The sequence below is a fragment of the Mchenga conophoros genome, linkage group LG3, assembly GCF_057382185.1.
Source record: "Mchenga conophoros isolate Kocher_MC1m ecotype Shallow Benthic linkage group LG3, M_conophoros_male_GT1.1, whole genome shotgun sequence".
NCBI lineage: Eukaryota > Metazoa > Chordata > Actinopteri > Cichliformes > Cichlidae > Mchenga > Mchenga conophoros.
The window spans coordinates 52722233-52744645 of NC_140528.1; the positions used below are offsets into that span (position 1 = coordinate 52722233).

The 22413-nt window shown below is 39.3% G+C and overlaps 1 protein-coding gene across 1 annotated transcript; it reads right to left on the reverse strand.

Annotated features, from left to right (window-relative positions):
- Nucleotides 1-3713: 3713 nt before the first annotated feature.
- On the reverse strand, nucleotides 3714-16747 carry LOC146579432 (protein NLRC3-like). The gene is made up of 11 exons (XM_085269192.1): nucleotides 16591-16747; nucleotides 15574-15603; nucleotides 15277-15366; nucleotides 14895-15014; nucleotides 13821-13884; nucleotides 12117-12336; nucleotides 10225-12019; nucleotides 9786-9959; nucleotides 8961-9134; nucleotides 4992-5038; nucleotides 3714-4698 (listed from the first exon to the last, which is right to left on the reverse strand). Exons 2-11 carry the CDS (start codon nucleotides 15579-15581, stop codon nucleotides 4154-4156), a joined length of 3237 nt encoding a protein of 1078 aa, XP_085125318.1. The 5' UTR covers nucleotides 15582-15603; nucleotides 16591-16747; the 3' UTR covers nucleotides 3714-4153.
- Nucleotides 16748-22413: the final 5666 nt, after the last annotated feature.

A 22413-nucleotide genomic window follows, 5' to 3' on the forward strand; every position in this document is an offset into this window, starting at 1 on the left:
GGACTTACTCGGCCGCCGACCACGGCTTTGACGCTATCAAAACCATCTGAAGTAGTCTGCACCCTTTCCTACGACCTTGTTAAGATTGCAGAAAAAGCCTTTCTTTGGAGTCAACTGATGACTTCTCTAGTCCCAGAGGCCACCTCTGCATCCGACTTTATGGGCCATTCATCTACTGGCTTGGTTAGGAACATGGGACCGGTCTGCCATGAAGAGTCCTCACCAAGCTGCTCAGGGGAACATCCTGTTGTGACCAGGTCAGCCACGTTGAACTGGCCAGGAAGCCACCACCAGTCGGTCACAGTCCCGGCCTTCTGTATCTCTCCCACTCAATTGGCAAAGAAGGTCTGGAACCCGTAACTCTCCCGTTGGATGGCACCTAACACAGTCTGACTGTCCAGAAAATGGTACCAATGATCTATTTCCAACCGACTGTACTTCAGAAAGTAACCTTTCAGGCGAGTGGCAAAAACAGCTCCACAAATCTCTGCCTTGACAGCATCTCCCTTTTGTTCGATTGGAGTCAATTTGGCCTTGGACTCCACGAGCCGAGTCTTGACCCCTCCAGACGTTTCCCAGCGCAGGTAGAGGACCGGTCCGTATGAGTCACAACTCCCATCAGAGAACGTGATCCCCCAGGGTTTACCCACCCAGCCGGAGGGTGTAATACTCCTGGGAAAGGTGATGGTACTCAGCCACGTGTACTCCTCAAAGAGCTTGACCGCTCTCCCACGTAGTTCACTAGACAGCGGCTTATCCCACGTATCCTTAGTCAGCATCCCAGCCTCCTGAAAGGCTCTTCTGACAAGAATATCACCTTCGTACGCATCTTCTTGTTTCTCGCTGAGAAGTTAAGTTTCTTGAAGACGTCTCACCTCTCATCTGAGAAGCTTCTTCAGTTCTGAGAGTCTACTTACAAATCACATTATGCATACTGAGTTTAAATGCTCTCTTTAAAGGCTTCACCTGTTCATTATTTCTCATTTATTTATAAGTTCTGTCTGCCTTTTATCATAATTACCATTTTATTCTTTTTATATATTTCCGTTTAACCTCTGCAGATCAGGCTAATTTCACTGAGTGCAGAATACGTGTACAAAGCCGAGCAAAAGAGCAACATCACAATAACATGGCTCAAAATTTCAACACTAACAGGCCTCCTGACTTCCTGCAAAAAGACCTAATGAATGTGAAAAGGAAAACACATCTTTATAGGGCTTTGGAGCGTGATGTCACAGGGGTGGGCGTGGAAAGGACTTTGGCCCGATCCGCCATTTTGGGGGTCTAAGTAAGGAGCGAAAGCATAGCTATGGTTCGTACTTGCTGTGTGGTCGGCTGCAATGTTCGATCTTACGACCGGCACGGGAATAAGTTTGGATTGTCTTTTTATGCTTTCCCAACCTGGAAGCAACATGAAGGAGCTCATGTATCGGATATTACCAAACGAAGGCGTCTAGCCTGGATAGCAGCCGTGAGACGAGCTGATATCAAGTTCTGTTACATCTCCAGATATCAGTTGGTGTGCTCAAGACATTTTCATTCCGGTAAGTTCTAAATATGTTCACATCACACTTTATAGCTGAATAATATCATCGTTGGTGGTCTCGGAAGTTATAGAAATTGCGATCAAACATCGAATGGAGTAACTTGATTGGTTGATGTAAAGACAATAAATGAAATGAGACAGGAAGAACACAAATTGGCGTTAATAATTTGCCCGATTATCAATGTGTTAATTTGCATCTACTTTACAATTATGGGCATATAATATGATAACGATATTTTAGCAGTTCAATGATAAATGTATAACATTAATTATGGTGGGGGGTGGAAAATGGCTATTTCACTCGATGCACTCCAGCTGACTTACTTTGGTATGAATGACAACGTACTCAGAGTTTGGTGGCTTGAAAATAGCCAAATCTTGCACCCAGCCATTTGTAAATTGGATGTGCGCCTCCAGTGACTTGTAATTACGAAACTGGTTCGCTGTGTAAGCGCTTACTCCACAAACAAGATACGTAAAGATATCGGGGTAGGACAGTGGCGGTAAGTCGTCTGGGTCTTTACTCCACTGCCGTATTTCATATGGGTCCAGATTTGTGATGCACTCTATTTTTTTCCAAGTACCGCTGCTTCGCCTCTGGACGCAATCGGTCTCTATACCGTCCGTTTTCTTTTGAGCTGCTTTTAAGCATGTTTCTTGTCGTCGTCGTTCCAACACAGTGTGTTTGTTTTGATTCGTAGACCCCGAAAATGGAGCTGCGCTCCCACAATGCATTGCGGCGTGACGTCAACTCCAAAGCCCTATTCTATAACAGTGAGACTAACACTGAGGCGTATCCAGATGAGCACTACAGAGGATGACAGTATCATTCAGTTCACCTGAAACGGATGGCTTGAGTGTCTTCTTAAGTCATCTGAGACTCAACGACACAGGCACATATCACTGCATCGCTATCCTTAAGAGAAAAAATAGGTCATGGGTCAGGTCATGTGACCTCAAAGTTACAGATAAGATAACAATACTAGCTCCTTTGGGTTTGTTTATAGCACTTTCCCTCAATCTGTTTTGTAAATAATAGGCCAGTTATGTACATATAGAAAGTAGGTGCACATTGCAGATTGCTGCTACTGTTATACATAAGTTGCTTTTAAAATTCCTCAGAGCTGTATCACAGTGTACTTTTACATCAGCCTCCACTCCTCTACATTTACATTTATAAAACCAACCTTTTTTTAAGTGAAGATGCCAACAAATCCATACTATCCTGACCAGCTTCTTCTAAAACAGGTTATTAGGCTAGGCTTCAGTGGTGGTTGTAACTCAGGAGGTAGAGCCAGTCTACTGACTGGAAGGTTGGTGGTTTGATCCCTGATTACACGAGTCTGCATGCCAAATATCCTTGTGCAAGATACTAACCCCAAGTTGCTCTCCAATGCTTCCGTGTTAGGGGTTAGAAAAAAGCATAGAAGAGAGTGTTTGGTTGAATGGGACATATTGTTTAAAGCGCTTTGGGGTCGTAGCAAAGTGCTGTGTAACAACCAGTCCATTTACCATTAGTGCGAAACTGTTTTTGATTTTAGGTCCGGGAGGGCATCATGTGTAAAACTCAGCAAAGTCAAACATATTGAACCACCCACTGTCCCACTGTAGTGACCTCTTCCGGCAACAGAGGAACAAGTAGCTTCTCTCTTTTTTTTTTTTTTTTTTTTTTTTCGCCTGTCCCATTTGGTTCTTTAGCCATCAGAATTGTTGTCTGAAGACCAACAAGGATACCCAATGGATTTACTTTGCCAAATGGATCATCGTGGTATTGCCGTATTGGTCCATTTGGTCGATCTTTGTTTTTATTATTTATTATATTTTATTTTCAGATGTTACAGACTCTCTTTTTTTCTAAACTGACAGCTGTTTTCTAGTTTTTCATTTCCATGAATATGTGAGGGTTTGCTTTATTTAGATAAATTAAAAGTTTATTGTTGGTAAATCAAGGCCATCATGTGAAAATGTCCTCCATAATTTTACTTTTTGGTTAAAGGTTAGAAAATGTACTCTAAAGGTATTAAGTATAATAACAAGCATCCGTAAAAAATTAAATAAGGAATAGTTTGATTTTCTTCATTTCTTTTTTTAAATATCAGTTTGCATGCATGCATGTTCACAGATAAAACACACGAATAGAAACTCTGTCACAGATTTTATTCTTGCGATAAAAAATAGTATAAAATACAAATTGACACATGAAGTGTGCATTTATACAACACGTAACATATCAATGCTATGTGACAAATCATCGGTATCTTGTGTGTTGGGAATGAGAATGCTCTGAGATTTCACTGCCTATTATTAAAAAAACAAAACAAAACAAAAAGCTCCTGGTTGCTCTAGCATCACCATACTGGAGGATCCAGAGATGCATTTCACTCGCCATCCCAAGGATAAACTTAACCTTTAACAGGTCAAGTAGTTTCAGTAGATGAAAGTTAAAAAAAAACTAAACAACGTACAAAGTCATAATTTACCTAGAAGCATTTTTGGTAAACAAATGAAGCTCAAAAGAGTAGAATAGCTCTTTATTGTCATTGTACATGTATTACTAAATTTTGGGTGCTCCACACTAATGTGAGAATGTGTCTTGTCGCAGTAAGTTCACTCTGAGCCGTCACAGAGAGAGACAGTGGAACCAGGTGACTTTAGCTGAAACCCAGCATATAGTGCTTCAGTGAATTTGGTGTTGAAAGTGTGCAGGTGGACCAGTGTGTCAGAGAGGACACTGTAAAAGGACACAGTGCCTGCAGGGTAGTCCACATACACTGCTAATTTGTGAGAGACAATCGAGGAGGGGACAGCGATCACTATTGATGTGTAATTGTAATTTCCAAAGTAACTATCATCATTACTGCAGTAGAGACTGCAGGACTGATCAGTCCTTCCGAACCTGCTGTCATCGCCGTCTCCTTTCCGTCCAATTCCTACACAAGCTACACTGATACGAACCTCTCCATTCCACTCGACCTCCCAGTAACAGCGACCAGTCAGACTGTTGGTACAGAGCAGCTGAGGCCAGTGATCAAACCTATGATCATGATCAGGATACAGCTGGTCTTCTTTCACGTGTGTGACCTTCTTGTTGTTGTCAGACAGTTTGAGGTTCCTGTGTGCTGTGTTTAGATCCAGCGTCAGGTCACAGAAATCTAAAGGGGACAGTGAGACACAGTGCAAATGGTCTGTAATAAACACTTTTAATTTTATTTGCATGGTTTTCATGTTAATGTATGAAGAAGATCCGGTATGCAAAAGTTTTTGATTTTTTAAGAGTGTGTTACCATCAGAAATTGGTTTCTACTTAGTGAGTAAGTAAGAAGATATGTAACTTTTTTGTAAAATTCATGATTACATATATTTGGCAGAGGTACAACTAAAGTGTAAAAAATGTGAACACAGTACAACATGGTGTAAATAGAACTGATACATCAAAAATACTCACATTTCCTTAGACCTGGTCTCATCCACTGGACTCCTTGAGGCTCCACACTGAAATGAGAATTATATCTTTTAGTGTGAAAACATGCCTTTATATTGTCTGAGTAATCTTTTCTAGAGAAATAATCTTGTTTCCTTTTATTCCATAATAAAATGAAAACGATAATGCACTTCCAGTTCTATGGATTTATATATCAAAGTAAATTTTTAAAAAAAGAAACCAACTGGTCTGTACACGGTTCTTAAATTACCTAAATACAACCTGAGTAAATTGAAAAAAATTAGACATGTAAATAAAAAGCCAAAATCCTGTATAAATGATACAGTGCAAAACAGTTCACACTTGTAGCATCCGCTTAGCCATGAGTAGGAATCGAATAACTTAAGAGGAACTTTGAAGAAGAATTCTTAATTTTCTCACATGACTATATCTGCTCTGCATAAATAACAACTACTTGCTTCACTTTTTTTTCTTTACAGTAGGAAAGTCAAAATCCTGTTCCAAAGATTAGGGTGGTTCTGCATTTATTGGTGTAACGGTACACGTAAGCTCCAGACTGAGATGTCTTGATGCATGCTCAATCATCCAGGTAAGTAAATCCTAAAAGGTTGATTCTGTTCATCTGGATGTAACGTTTTCAGTGGGAAACTCCTCACAGCCTATTGTTCAGATGTGCTAGTTTCAGTCATTACGCATTGAACTGTATATAAGGTTGGGGAAACCTGCAGTCAGCTCAGATTAAAGAAGTCACTTGGATGAGTGACAAAACGTTTGTCCCACTGAAAACATTACATCCAGGTGAACAGAATCAACCTTTTGGGGCTCCAGACTGAGACTAAGTCTGAGAAAACAATCTGACTCAAAACATTGGCATGTATGGCAATACATCTGGTAATAAAGGGAAATGAAACAAAAGGGTTACATAATATCAAAAAATCAATTCTGTTTATCTGGACTTTGCGTTTTCAGTGGGAGAAACGTTTTGTCACCCATCCATGTGACTTCTTCAGGCTCAGCTGACTGCAGGTTTCACCAACCTTATAAACAGTACATTTGCAAAATAACGGAAAACAGCCCACTTGTTCTAGTGGAAAAACATGGGGAACACAGCAGGAACGAATTAGGTGTCATCTGACAGGAGGAAGCAGGACTGCACACACTGAACACAGAACTTGAGATTGTCAAAATAAAACAGGAAACACATTGAGACACAGACCAAGAGACAAAGGCTTGACAAAGGGGCCGGGGGAGAAAACAGACAGGGATGGACATGACAGATTAGGTAGAAAGGATTGAACACAAGAAGAGAAACATGGGAACAACTAAGGGAGACGAGGCCTGGAGGGAGAGGGAGTGAGCGAGAGACAGAGAGGGGGAGAGGGAGGGACACAGAGCAGGCAAAGAGACATAATGGCTGAGGAAAAGACACATGGATGGACATGACAGACAGAGGAGACATGGAAAGATACACATGGAGGGGAAAACGGGAACAGAAAAGCGAGATGAAACACAAAGACATGACTGGGAGACACATGAATAAACTCAAAGACATTAGGAAAACTAAAACCCAAACCTAAATCATCTTAACCTCTTAAGCCCCAACGCCCCCTGATACAGGGGCAAAAGGCAGGAGATCAGTTAGGCTTAAGGGGCTTAAGAGGTTAATAAAGTAAAGTGTCAACAATCCCAAAATAAACTCAAACCCCCCATCGCAGACCAAGAACTATGACAAAGACACTTGTCAGAACTTGTCAGGGTTAAACACATCAAAACCTCACTTGGCTATTGTGACACCTACAAGTGTATGGTAACAGTTGTAATCTGCTGGAAACATTTACTGATGTAAAAGCCTTTGGTTCATTGCGGTATTGCACTTTTCAGTTGAGGTTATGAAGATTGCGTGGCATCGCCACAAAAGGCGAGTAGCTGTAAGTGCATTGCAACAGGCCATTGCAACGCTCTTACCTCAGTTGAGGAAGAGCCTGCAGACTGAACACAACTCTTGTCTCCTGTCTCTACTTTTCTGTATGAAAACAGGTTAGTAGTTTGAGTTAACTAACTGTGATGCACATATAAGAGCAAGAAACCCTTTTCTGTCTTGATTTAAAGGCCACAACTGTTGTAAGAACGTGTGTTTTCATAGATCAAGAGAAAGCAAACTTTCCCGCCAGTTGTAATGGGAGCCACAATTCCACTTGTAGTGTAAAGACGTGGTGGGTCTTACTACATCTGTTTTATTTCGTAGCACATGTAGCTCTGAGACATCATTTTAACCTGATGTTAGTAGAAGTTTTACAGTTGATGATTTCAACATAACCTCGTTCTTACTCATTATATCGCTAAATGTAAATAGACTGGTTTATATTTACTTTTGGACAACTATAGAATATGTTTGTTTATTGTTTGCAAATATAGTGTTTAATCTTTTAAGGTATAAAGAGTTTATAACAGTTATAATAAGCAGGTTTTTCGCAGTGCTAATATTACTGCACAGAGATATTGTTGAAGCTGGACAGCAGCAGGATTTAGTTACAGATTTATTGTAAATAAGGAGACTGATATAAGATCATTATTTTGTAGATCTATACTTGTGAAAAAAACAATGCGACCAAGTGGGTTTAACATGTGAACCTGATTGAATATGATGTTTTTTGTCACAAGAGGAATGACTGAAGGAAAGAGGAACGTGTGTATAAATGAACAGAAAACAATGGTATAAAATTCTGTGTAATAGAAAGACAAGGAAGAGCCTGCACAACTTATGTCTCCAGTCTCTACTTTTCTGTATAAAATAGACCCCATAGAAGGCCCATAACACGATGGTCATGTGATGTTGGTGTTGTGAGCCACACTTTAAAGCAGTGTAGTAAAACAACTGAACTTCATAAGATCGACACAGTTTCAAACATCAGTATCAAGGGTCCCATCCCAAGCTATTTGTTACATTCTCCCTCAAGCTGTGTATTCCTCCTTGTGTATTTCTGCATTTCCTAAGCAACTTTAATTTGTATTTTGTTAAGCTCAGCAATAAAGCTTCCTTTTAATCACCTTGTTTCTCATGTCCTGCATTTTGGGTCTAACTAATCTTGCCACACAGCCGACCTTTACACACAATGAGAGAGAGCAACGCTCGTGGGCAATGATGATGAATCCTGATGGGATGTGATTGGGGTAAATACTTCAATCTTTTATTGAAATACACAATCTCAATTGTCAACCTTAATGAGGTTGCAAGGTCATGCAGTCATAAGGTTGTGGGTGCCTATTTCATTTGATTTTAAACACTGTTTGAGGCCTAACTCATCATGATCCCAGCCTTATTTGTTTTTAGTCAATTATTTTCTCAAAACTTGGCAGTCTGGAAACAAAGAAAATAATCGATCTGATACAGAGCAAAAACTAATTTGAAAAAAGTCAGTTTTGCCTCTCTCTTGAATTAAAGGTTAAGGTAAACTTAGAGTTAAGGTTATCACTTAATTTACTTTTTTATAGATATATTGTAGATAGACAGGAAAGTGGTGAGAGGAAGATGAAAAGACACGCAGCAAAAGGCTGCTTGAACCCAGGCCTACTGCTCTCCGGCCATACGGCATATGGTCGCCTGTTCACCCACTGAGCCAAAGCAGATCAGCAAGATGACCCCTTATTGTGAATGATATCACAGTATGCAACTGCTTGGCAAAGACTGTGACAGCTGGGTTATGTTTGAGCACCACCTTTGACCAGCAAGACAAGAAAATGTTAGAGATGATTGATTTTGTGATTTTGACTCACAGATGAGCTTTACTGTGATTGGTTCTGAGTCATTCAGCCACACAGTTGCCCACTTGACTGGACATACAGACTATATTACGGGCCATCAGGTCAGTGGTTACAATAAACCCTTAAATTAATTCAAGTAAATATCTGCTCTTCCTTACAAAATGTTGGATAAAAAAAAAATATTTTCAGCTTTATTTCCTGTTTTCCTACCAGAGTATGTCCAGTTTCACATGTGGATCCTCCTTTAGAGCAGACAAAAGCTTCATTCCTGAGTCTCCTGGATGATTATAGCTCAAGTCCAGTTCTTTCAAAAAGGAGGGATTGGAGCGCAGAGCTGTGGCCAGAGAGGTGAAGCCTGTTCCTGTGATCTGACAGCCTGACAACCTTAAAACACATACAACAATGGAAGGAACTGCTCTGCATTTGATGATGTACATGCAGTCATATGAACAGATTCTGATTTCAGTTAAAGTAGTTTTAAAAAAGGCTTTTAAGGACTCTGTTTAAAAACATGGAAAAAATATTATTACATTTTATTTTATACTATGATGGACAGACATAAATAAAGTTATGTTTGTGTGTGTGTGTGTGTGTGTCTTTCTCTTCTACTGTGCTCTTTCAGAGCTTACACCAGAAGAGAAACAACATCTTAAATCAGGGGTGTCAAACTCAAATACACAGTGGGCCAAAATTCAAAACTGGAACAAAGTCACGGGCTAACGTTAATATGTATTGAAATATATTTATTCCTCCAGATATAAGAATGAATCTTTTCTTTTGGACTCAAACACTTTTTGCTGAAAAACTGAATATGGAACAAGCAAAGCTTAATACTAAACAATATATATATTAGCTGTATAATACCAGTAGGCCAGCTCTGATAGTAATTTGGTATGGCTTCGCAGGCCAAATGTAAGTAGGCTGCGGGCCAAATGTGGCCCGCGGGCCAGAGTTTGACACCTATGTCTTAAATATATAAAATAATGACAGTTGTTGTGAAATATCCAAATCTCCTGAAACAAAGAGTCAGCTAACCTGAGAGTTTCCAGGACACAGTGTGGATTCCCAAGTCCAACACAAAGAGGCTTCACTCCTGAGTCCTGGAGGTTGTTGTTACTCATGTCCAGCTCTCTCAGTCTGGAGGACTGAGAACTTAAAATTGAGGAAAGAGCTTCACAGCTTCTCTCTGTGAGGTTACAGCCGCTCAACCTAGAAACATATCAGTATATCAGTGAACTTTGCAACCATTTCAAATAAACACTTTAACTCTCTCGGGCTCAAATTAAGTTTCTGTTGCTAATACACAAAAGAATACCTGCAGTGGTACTTCTGAGTAAAAAAAAAAAAAAAATTTATACATATAAAATATGTATGTGGGGTAATCAGGTTGTTAGCTTTTAAGTGTTGCAAATCTGCAACGCCTGCCTTGAGAGGGTTAAAGCAATATCTTGCCAGGATTAAACTGGATACTTACTGGACTTTCTTACAGGCTTTGACCACTGGCAGCAGCTGCAGAAGAGCCTCTTCTGAAGCTGAATATTTCCTCAAGTCAAACCCATCCAGATCTGCTTCTGATGACAGTAGGATGAAGACCAGAGCTGACCACTGAGCAGGAGAGAGATCAACTTTAGACAGTTGTCCTAAACTCAGTTGATGCTGGACCTCCTTCACTATGGAGTCATCATTCAATTCATTCAGACAGTGGAAAAGATTGATGCTTTTCTCTGGAGAGAGAGCGCCGTTCATCTTTTTTTTAACATACTGAACTGTTTCCTGATTTATCTGTGAGCTGTTTCCTATTTGTTTGAGCAGGCCTTGTAACAGATTCTGATTGGTCTGCAGTGAAAGACCAAGGAGGAACCGGAGAAACAAGTCCAGATGTCCATTTGGACTTCGTAAGGCCTTGTCCACAGCACTCTGGTAGAAATATCTTTCTGAAGATTTGTCAGTCTGCACTGAGGCTGTTTCTTCTTCTTCCAGCAGGTTGATACCAGAGTTGGTGAATGTCAGATGGACATGAAGAGCAGCTAAAAACTCCTGAATGCTCAGATGGACAAAACAGTAAACCTTCTCTTGGTACAGCCCTCTCTCTTCTTTAAAGATCTGTGTGAACACTCCTGAGTACACTGAGGCTTCTCTGACATTAATGTCACACTCTGTCAGGTCTGATTCATAGAAGATCAGGTTTCCTTTCTGCAGCTCCTGAAACGCCAGTTTCCCCAGTGCTTCAATCATCTTCCTGCACTCTGGACTCCAGAGAGGATCTGTCTCAGCTCCTCCATCATACTTGATGTTCTTCACTTTGGTCTGAACCACCAGGAAGTGAATGTACATCTCAGTCAGTGTCTTGGGCAGCTTTCCTCCAGCCTGTTTGGTTTTTAACAAACTCTCTAGAACTGTAGCAGTGATCCAGCAGAAGATTGGGATGTGACACATGATGTGGAGGCTTCGTGACTTCTTGATGTGAGAGATTATGGTGTTGGCCTCTTCCTTGTCTCTGAGTCTCTTCCAGAAGTACTCTTCCTTCTTTGGGTCAGTGAACCCTCTGACCTCAGTAACCATGTCTATATACTCAGCAGGGATCTGATTGGCTGCTGCAGGTCGTGTGGTTATCCAGATGTGAGCAGAAGGAAGCAACTTTCCCCTGATGAGGTTTGTCAGCAGCACATCCACTGATGTGGACTCTGTAACATCAGTGAGGATCTCAGTGATGTGGAAGTTCAGAGGAAGTCGACACTCATCCAGACCATCAAAGATGAAGACAACTTTGAACTTTTTAAAGTTACAGATTCCTGCTTCTTTGATTTCAGTGAAGAAGTGATGAATAAGTCCCACTAAGCTGAACTTTTTATCCCTCAGTAAATTCAGCTCTCTGAATGGGAATGGAAACATGAACTGGATGTCCTGGTTGGTCTTGTCTTCAGTCCAGTCCAAAGTGAACTTTTGTGTCAGGAATGTTTTCCCGATGCCAGCCACTCCTTTGGTCAGAACTGTTCTGATTGGTTTGTCTCTTCCAGTCGAAGCTTTAAAGATGTCTTCACACCTGATTGTTGTTTCTGGTCTGTTTGGTTTCCAGGAAAACATTTCAATCTGTCTGACCTCATGTTCAGTGTTGACCTCTCCGGTCCCTCCCTCTGTTATGCAGAGCTCTGTGTAGATCTCATTTAGAGTGGTTTGGGTTCCTGGTTTAGCAATCCCCTCAAAGACACACTGGAACTTCTTCTTCAGGTTACATTTAAATATATTCTCACAAAGTGGATCAGGATTTTCTACAGGGAAGAACCAGAAACATGGGTGTTATGATTATAGAAAATGTGACAATTTCACTCCTGTAAAGACTGAATTTATGAAGAGAAATCCTCTCACTGCTCTGCAGACAGTCAGCCAGCTCCTCCTGTTTCATTATTCTCAGGAAGTTAACTGCAAGTTTCAGAAATGCCTCTCTGCTGCTCTTTCTCTGCTTCTCTTCCTCACTGCCCAACACTTCCTCTTCATCCCTCTGACACTCTGAATAATCTGGATTCAGATCATTCTGCATCTTCTTTAGTTCATTCTTCACAAAAGTGATAATGTTTCCCTCCAGAATCTGAAAAATAAACAACACAATCTGAATTCATAAAAAAATCAGATCTTCATAGTAAAAAATACTTTTTTACAGATTTGTTTTTTTGTGTGTTTTCAATTTAACAGAAATACAGCATTAAAAGATATGCAGTTAACTAATTAAATTAAAACTTCTGTCAGAGAAAAAAATATATAATTCCAAAATGTCATTGTTATAAGATAATGATAATTTTTTGGATAAGTGTGTCATTTTGGTTCTTATTGATATAAGGACATTTACAGAAATTTACATTTCTTACAGAAATGTGATAAATAAGTACACTGTAAGTACTGTAAGTACTTTCTGGCGCGCCGGTAGTGTTATAGAGTGACTTAGGTGATAGAAAATAATAAAATAATAACATAAATTAAATTAAGTAATCATTAGTACTGATTTTTTTAACCTCTTAAACCCCAAAGGGGTTTCTGAGATTCCTGGTTGAAAATGCAATGCCCAAATTTAAATAATTATTTCTCTGCAATTACAAACTCTGTCCTTAGAATCTTGGTATCAAAATAAAGCTAACACTTGTGAAATTTCATCAGAGGTGTATATATCGAAGCAGATATTACTGTGTCAAAGTTACTGAGACTGGAACACAGAAAAAGCAAGTAGATTTTATCCTCGCCTAATTTAAAAAAAAAAATAATAATTGCATATAACCCTTTTAAAAATATGCCTCAGTTCACATTTCATCACAGAAATTCAGTAACCAAAAATAAACATCATCTGTGCAAAGATTTATGTTTGTAAAGTGAAACAGTGAAAAATTACAGCACTGTCAATACATGAATATCCAGACGTTGTACAAAAATGTCTAATTTTGGCACACAATTGGACACCATGCCAGTTGAATTTTTTAGGTATTTAAGAGCAGAAATGAATTAATTTTATTAACAGGCCTGAAAATGCTTTTTTTTAATATATTTTTGAAGAATTAACATTTACATGGTAATGGCCCTTTTCTGCTGTGCGCATAGAGCGTTTATTTGGCCTCTGATCCTTTAAACTCTGAGGGGCTGTGAATTTGGTCTCTTTTGGTCAATTTGCATGATTGACACCTCTTTTTAATCGTTTAAGCCAATAGCAATGATGCCATGTTCACGTCACTTCAACCAATCAGACGTTGCAAGGCCAAAACCCACATTGGCCCAAATTTACTGCATGTGACGTCTGTCCAGTAACGTGTCTGTAGGTGGGTCTAAAATGGAGGTTGTTGACAGAAAGATGCAGCTAGCTAGTCACGGTAACTACTGTTAATCACGTGGCTGTGCAGTGTACTTGCACCTTATTTGCGGATCATGTTATGTTCCCAAAACTTTGTTTTGAAAAGTGCTTTATAAGTATTAATAAAGTGATTCACTGTTGGAGTATGTTTGGTATTTTGCCATTAAGTTATGATGAATATTGGACTGAGCAACATGAAAACAATTAAAAAAAAAACAGGTAGGTGTACATGTACAAACCTTAAACACCGAGTCCAGATTGGTTTGATGCTGCTGGGCATGATGAAGACTCTCCTGATCAGCTCTGTGGAGACATCATGAAGACATTTGAACCATTTTGCACATAAATACAAGCCACAGATTTCTTCTTCTACTGTTAGATGATCATCCTGATTAAAACAAGCACAACTGTGCTGTAACAAACCTATTATGTTAATTTATAGACTTATTTATTAGACTCCACTAGTCCAAAACTAACAGGTCAGTGATGGTTCTGTACCAGTGTTCTTGTAATGACCATATTATGGATATCTCCTGCACATTGCATCATCACATTAAAAAAGTCAGATTTGTGTTGTTGTGTTGAAGTGTTTCATTTTAAGTTTGACCTTTGTGCCTTTAAAATACAAGGAAGAGCATCTTACAGCAGCAGCTGAAGTTTTTTTCTGAGTATAAAAACTTATAATACACATAAACAAAATCATATGACACTTTGATTCAGCCTACACTCGGCTACATCTGTGGTGTTCAGTGTCCAGATGCTGAACAATAAAATGATCATCTTATGGTCTGTATTTGTATAGCACTTACTATCTTACTACATTATAATCCATTTTGTCTTGTTATTTCATGCAGGTCATATAAAAAAGAACCACTGGTGAAAAATGTAATGTCAATATTAAGGTTAAAAAAAAAAGATTTGCTGTGGTCCTTTATCAGTTGTGTTGATGATTGCCATGGTGATGGGATGGTGTGTCACTATGAATTATGAGAATCATTTAATATATAGAGAAATCCAGCGGCTCATATCGTGGCATCCAGCACCACACATACAGCTGCAGATCATTTAACCTTCCTACGCAAAACTGGCAACCGCATCATACTGAAACTCTCATTTACCAAATAAAAGAGTCAAACTAACTGCTGACACATTCCTGCTGATTATCACATAAATTATAATCAGTGTGATGCCCAGTGCAGGGAATGCAGGGCTGTTATGATAGATTTATTTTTCTTTTAAAGAAGCAGCTCTTTAATCTCAGGACTGAGGCCAGGTGTACCACAGAGCTGTAAGGTAAATGTGAAACGTCTTACTCCTCAGCAGCAGCAGCAGACTTTGTTCCTTTAAAGTTAAAGATGAAAATCTTTGACCGATCACTCTTCAAAGACACACAGCTGGGTCCAGGTTCAGGGGCATCTGGTGTCTCAGTGATCCTGGTGAACAGAGAAATTACATTTTTAGCCTTCTGACACAAAAAGTAGGATAAACTTGGAGCTAGTCACAGTGATAATATTACAGTAAGGCTAAAAAGTTTGATGCACTTCACAATGTTCTCTTTAGTCTGTTTCTTTATCCAGCTGTCTTTTCTTCTTTTTGTGAACAAAGCTAAAAAATAAATAAATAAATGACTAAACCAAACCTTCTCACTGTTTACTCATGGAGTTAAGATACGTTTAACATTTTGTTAACTCTTACCTCTCATCAGGAGTCAGTTTCCTGCTTTTAAAGTCAGGACGGTCTTTCTCTGGAGAGCTGAGGTTGGTCTCAGGCTCAGGAGAGTCTGGTCTGAGGAGTGAGGAAAAGAATAAGGCAGGGTTATATATATACACTTTTTTAATCTCCAGGTGGAACATACGCTGGAAAAACTTTGCAGGGTTAAATTGAATTAACAAAACAGAGAGCAGTTTTTTTGTAGAGAGTTATTGCATGTATGAAATCATTTCTGTATTTGTTCTTTTAGCAGTGAAGATAATGCAAGGTTTTGTGTGATACCTTTCCATGTTGGTAAAAACCTGCAGTCACCTGATGGAAGAGAAAAGTGAGAATAAAACACAGATTTTAATTTTTTACTTAAAGTGAGTCAATCAAAGAGTCAACAAACAATCATTGTGATGATTAAACTTTTTAAACAGGAGATTAAATAGAACAAAAACATAAAAACATACATAATTTAAATCAGATCAAAGATTCGCTTTTTCATCATCTTCCTGAACAGTGTCTGTCTGCAGCTCTTTGCTGTCTGCACTGGGAGAAGATCTGATTCTGTTCTTTCTCTATTAAGGTCTTGTCTTACTTCATCACTTTATGCTTCAGGAGTTTGAATCTGTACTTAAGTAAAAGTATTTTCCTGCTACACATCGTAGATCATATGACACACATTTTAGAAATCATGCTCTACTTCAGCTGTCTCAGCTTTTCTTTCATTCTTAGACTGTGTGTAACCACTGCAGGATTTAAAGAAACATCTTAAAATACAACAATAAAAACATTTTTAATTAAAAAAAACAAAAGACAAATGAAATGAAATGATTCAAAGCTCACCAAATGTCCACTATCAGTGTGTTTTATTCTGTAGCTCACTTCCTTGTTTTTCTTGTATCTGTTATTGTTTTGAATACAGGTGCTCACTGTACTGATGACACGCCTACACTGTTAGACTGGTTAGACTGGTTAAACTGGTTAAACACTGCCGTGTTCTGATGTTTTGCTGAATTTCCTGCCCCTGGCTACTGAATTTCATCTATCAAGTAAAGGGTTTGATCAACTAAACATAAATTATGCAGTTACTAAATGGCGTAAAACATTTTAATCGAATAATAATTATGTTAAGAACTGTAGGGCTCTGCGTCCTGACAAAGTCAGAAATGATCCAGCCACCTGAATCAAAAACATGATAAACTACACAGAGAGCTCATCACCCAGAGGCATTAACGGTTATGTCAAAGCACATAAAACCATCATCTGATTGTCTGAAAACACAAAAAACCTAATTCATGGTTCATGTCTCACCTTTAGTCCTTCCAACAGAGTCTGTTCTGCCTGCAGTGGGAAACCTTCAGCCTCCTCAGTCCAGTAAAAAGGTTCTCAAAGGTTTTGTGGTCACGAGCCCCTTTCAGAGGACAACATTATCCCATATAATCAGCTGATTTGGACTTAGCTTCACATGATGATGTGCACTGACTGAAATATTTAACCACGTTCACCAGATAGCTGACTGGCTAATAATTAATTGGTAGCAGGACAGAAGACACAGAATTACAGTAAAAATAAATGAAAGATAAAATACGTACATCTGCTGTGTGTCCTTCTGTCACTCTACCTTTTTCATCAGCCCTTACAGGACAAAGAACCGAGTGTAGTTTCATATGCAAACACAGCCGTCACGCCCGGCTGCCTGAGGTCAGGTTACATCAGCGAGTTAGTTCCTCTGTTTGTTTTCACTACAGCTTCTGTTCAGTTTTCATCAACTTCGAAGAAACACACAGATATTATTGGGTTTGGTTTTATGAGTAAAGTTTGAAGACAGCAGTAAAAGAGGAGTAAAAAATAATAATAATTATGTGTGTGTGTTGACCTTGAAACAAAAACATATGATCCTCTGTAATAGGAACTAATATGAGCTCATGTTTATGTGTCTCTTTGGCACACTTAGAAATGTTAATGTAGGTAAACTGGAAAATTTATTAATATTAATAATAATTCAGTGTCCAATCTCAGGTCATTGGCTCAGACGCAGTTTTCTTTCACTCTACCTGAGCTCACCATCTCGGTAACAGCCCCACTCTTTGGTGTAAATGAGTCTTTATATTTGCTTTCTGTAATTAGATTTTTCTTACTTATTGTGTGCTCACTGTCTGTGTGTTTGTGTGCACAAACTTGACCAAATAAAGTAAAAAAAAATAATCAAAGAATAAATAAGTTTTAAAAACTTTAATTAATTTTAAAAACTGAGTCAGTGCTGGTTTCACTGCACTCCTTACACCAGTGCAATATTCAAAGATGCCACGAGATGGTCACAGCACTCAGGAGGAACCTTAAATTTGTCAGAGAAGTCCTGAAGTTAAATCCTGCAGTCTACTTGAACACGTGTTTTTTGCATCTCTGTTCAGACGGTTGGTGGAATCTCATGTTTGTTCCCGAATCTTCACTTTTGTTGTTGTTTCAGTTCCAGCCTGAACTTTGAACTACATGATCACACAGTGGATTCTCCATTTTGTGCCAAAATCTGTTTTGAGTTTTCAACAACAGGTGTTTAAATCCACTGTTTCCACAGTTCACAGGGCCTGCCTGTGTTAGAGACTAAAACATGACACACATCACACTGGAGTGGGCGTTCACAACCAAACCTGGCAGATCCTGGAATTATATTTTTATCTTCTGTGGAGAGATAACTGATCAAAAAATCTCTGTCCTGTATTATGTCCATGACAATTTGTTTGGGCAGAAATCTGGTTTCATTTAACACAACGTATTCACCTGAACACCTGTCATGTTCATGAAGGCGTTGAGGTGTCAGAGTCTCAGGAAGGACGAAAGAGAGTGATATTATACCCCTTTCGTCAAACTGACAGGTCATTAATTATTCATGAGCTCCGGAAGTAATTAAATTATTCATGAGCTCCGGAAGTAGGAAGTAATTAAGTAATAAAAATATGATATTCATAAAAATATAATTGATTATTTAGAAAGTTTCTTATATATCAAAATATAGCATTCTTTTATTTCTTTAAGCAATTAAAATTTTTTTTTATTTTTTTATGCTCAAAAAACGCCATCTGGTGGCGGGTCAGTGTGTGTGTGTGCGCGCGCCCGCGCGCGCCCGAGGCTGTGTGTCTGGGCGCGCGGGGGCGCGCCCGTGTCTCCGGACCGTGCTCTCTCGGGCTCCGTGCTCATGTGTTTAAAAATGTATTAAACCATATTAAAATTGTTTAGTTAAACTTGTGCTTTTGTAACGTTCAGTATGGCCACAAACACATGCTGCATGCCTTGGGGGAAAACTTTATTTCGATTTATATGCATTTGTAGATTTAGAATAAAACTCATACTCAGAAAAAACTCGCGATCCCCTAACCCTAACCCTCCTTAGAAACATAAGCAGGGAAAACTCCTTAAGAAACCCTCCGCGTTTTCTCCAAAACCCTACAATAACTTGTTAGGGTGCCCCCTCTATTCCCAAAACCTTATATTCGATAACAGGGGAAATCCTGAAAAAATCCTTAGTCTTTTTTCTCAAATTCAGCGCCCCGCGGCTCCCTTCATGCTCAGCCAAAGAAAGCCAAAACTCCTTTAAAAAAAAATTTCTCCGCGATTTCTCCAAAACCCTAGAATAACTTGTTAGCTACCCCTCTATTCCCAAAACCTTATATTCGATAACAGGGAAAATCCTTATTCTTTTTTCTTCAAAAACTTCCCTCTTACTAGCAAGCTCTAAAATTCAACCCACACTCTAAGTTCTACCTCGCTCTTAATCTCCGATCCACAACTTCTTGCAGAGCACAATTTTTTCCTGCTTGTTCGCTCCCTGCTCTGCTCCCGAATGCGCTGCTTACCTCGTTTGAAAATTCCCCCCTTAGACCAACTCCGCCTCACTGCGCCCCCGCTGCCAATCACATAACTATTGCACCGCTCCCTTCGCACCCCGGTTAGCCAATCCGCTCCAGGCTCGATTTACCTTCTCAGCCATAGGTTAATTCACTTACTGGCATTCAGGATAAATAATCTAACATTTCAGCTTAAATTTAACTGTTTTTTTCTCTCTCAGAAAAAACAAGCAAGTTTTCTCTTTTTTCACAAAGAAGCATGGCCGTGAGACCTACCAACCTAACGGTGCTTTCTCAAACTCCTGTAAACTGCTACAGAGCTTCCGCCACGGCGTCTGAACTAATAAAACAAATAATTTTCCCCCCATTAGGCCAACACAGTAACGTGTTGTTTGTCAAACTGTGCACTGTCAGCAAAACCAGAGAAAGCACAGATGAAACGCACTGCAAAACATTTTGTTTAACTTTAGGAATGGAGCCATATCAACAACTGGAACCGCTCAGACTGCTTGCGAGTTCGCATAGGGAGCGGCCGATTTCAACAGCAACTTGCGTCTCTTTCCTTATCCGCATATCATTCGGTAAGTGTTAATCTTCCTCTCTAACTACATTTTTGCATTTTCCTTTTTACCATTCTGTCAATCCTTTCATTTAAAAAAATAAATAAATATCACAATGGTTTGTAACAGGTACAATACACCATCCATCCATCCATTCGCCTCCACTTATCCTTTTCTCAGGCTCGCGCGGTGCGCTGGAGCCTATCCCACGTACAATACACTTTAAAATATATATAAGCTCCACTTTTAACTCCCGTAAAAGTTTATACATTACATGTCTACATCACCTATCATGGCCTCATCGGGTATCTCATATCATCTTGTTATTGTTATGTTATGCTCCTTTGATATTTTGCTAGTTTGCGTGTTTTAAAACTCTTTTTGTTTTTCTTTATATTTTTAGACCCAGATGTGTTAACCTGATCCCTGCGAAACACCAGCTCTGCGTGGATTTTGACCGCGAGTGACCGGATGTTGTTTCCGGCCTGAGGTTGCCTGAAATGCCGTGAGGCTCGTTTGAAAGATTGCGCCCGAGACCAACTCCGCCTCCAAGGCATGCCTACCTTTAGCTGCCACCAGTGAGATATCAGAGCCGGGCTCCACATATCCAATCAGGAGCACGAGCAAGACAGCTTTTGCAGACTCTCCAGAAATATACAAGTCCTTACCAACTGCTCTGCAACCCAGTGTTTCTGGTCCCCTCACTAACATCACTTTTTGAGATATTTTTTATGAACCACCAAAAAAGCAATTTTACCCCACAGACTGGGTCTGAGGGCAGCAGCGGGGACAAATGATTGTAATGAAGCGACGGACATTTCATGGCTGGTCTTGCATAATCGTGAGTTATTATGTCATATGGTGATAAGTACATAGTTTTGCAAGAGGCATACAAGCACTGTGGAAAAAGTAATCATAAAACTGTTTTTGTGAACACCCTACGTTATGCTTTAAAAAATGTGATACATGTAATGTGATCATCAAAGAACATGATTTAAAAAAAAAAACTTTTATTCTTATGCTTTTAAAGTATGTCAGATTATCTTAAAACACTTATTTGTATGTTATAATGTTTTTCTTACACCATGTGTAATTTTTATAGACACCTTATTCATTGTATCAATGTGTAATTATGTATCTTTGATAAATAAATAAAATATTTAATCTTGTATTTGTGTACTTTCTGGTGATTCAATAAAAAATTAGTCACATATCGCTCTGATAAACACAGATGGCTGAAAGAAATGTTTGATGGAACAAAGGAAACAAGTGTCTTGCTGCTAAACTTTTAAGTCACCATGGTTTAAATGAGAAAGTCTGTATGTAAAACATGAAAAACTCCATATCAGTGATATCTACAAAGGTGTACTCATTTCTTTGTAATGGTACTTTACTGTTCCAATGAAACAAAAAGAAAATCTCATTTTTAAAGTACATTTTTCGGCCATCCTGACCTATTTTCAGGGGCAAGAATGTTGATGTTAGACTGTGTTTTAAATCAGGTTGTGATCTTAAACTAACTATCACAGCACTGATTTCCGTTGTAATCTCAATTAGAATCCCAATTTGGCTTTTCTCCAGTCAGTGTTATGGTGAAATTTAACTTGTTCTTTGGTGTAATTGCACATGGCCCAGCAAAGGACCCCTTAGTAAACTGTACAGCATAAGTTTTCAATTCACTTTTGTCAGAAAACTTCACAGTATGAGAAGTTACAGCACAGTTTCTCCAAACGTGTGGTTCTTTTTCAGCCAGCGTGCTTTTAGAGCATCTACATTAGCTCATGTAGTAAAAGTACAATCAGTAAGTGTACTTTAACATTTGAGATTCCGAGTCACTCTTGCTTAGATCATGTGAACTATATCATGAACCTTTTTTTGTATAATGCATCAAACGTGTTCAAATCAGTTTATTTTCAATTTATTTTAACTAATCTAGAGACAAGCAACTCCTTTTTAGCTTCTGTTATGTATTTACCTCTCACACCTTAATCTAGATGTTAGTGTTCTCAGAGTTAACATGTCTCATGTTGCCATGTTGTATTTCTAATACCCAGCCTCAGTGTTCGCCCTGTTGACCCTCAAATCCAAACACACTGAAAAAAAGGGACTGGCCATCTCTTGGATTTATATTAGCATCTTGCGTGTATTTAACACAAGTACCTCATGTTTTAAGGTTAGGTGTAACTATTTAGTGTAGAAACTACATGATATGCAGAGAAGGTACATTAATTTGTTCATATCACGTTCAAGTGAAGTAAGACAATAATGAAGCAATGTCAAATCTCGCGATATCGCACGTAATTTCATCTTGCGTTCTTTTGATCGTGGGTGAGGACTGCCGCCATCTCAGTAACGTCGTGCTGCCCGCCACTACTTTTTTGGTAAGTTGCTGCCTGCCACTACTTTATTTTTGGTATATATGCGAGATCTTCAACGCACACCTCCGGCAGAGCTTCAACAGCATTCCGAGGGAGACTGGGGACATTGAGTCCGAATGGACCATGTTCAGCGTCTCCATTGCCGAAGCTGCTGCATTGAGCTGCGGCCGCAAGGTGGTTGGTGCCTGCCGTGGTGGTAATCCCCGAACCAAATGGTGGACACCAGAGGTGAAGGGAGCCACCAGGCTGAAGGAGGCCTATCGGGCTTGGTTAGCCTGTGGGACTCCGGAGGCAGCCGACAGGTATCGACAGGCCAAGCGGAATGCGGCTCGGGCAGTGGCTGAAGCAAAAACT

Excerpts from the sequence above, each read along its gene's own strand:
- LOC146579432 (XM_085269192.1), bottom strand. Across the intron at positions 5,039-8,960 it reads GTGAAACTGGACATACTCTG|TGTGGAGCCTCAAGGAGTCC; the intron begins GTAGGAAAACAG and ends TTCTCATTTCAG. Across the intron at positions 4,699-4,991 it reads GAGACCAGGTCTAAGGAAAT|ATTTCTGTGACCTGACGCTG; the intron begins GTGAGTATTTTT and ends TGTCCCCTTTAG.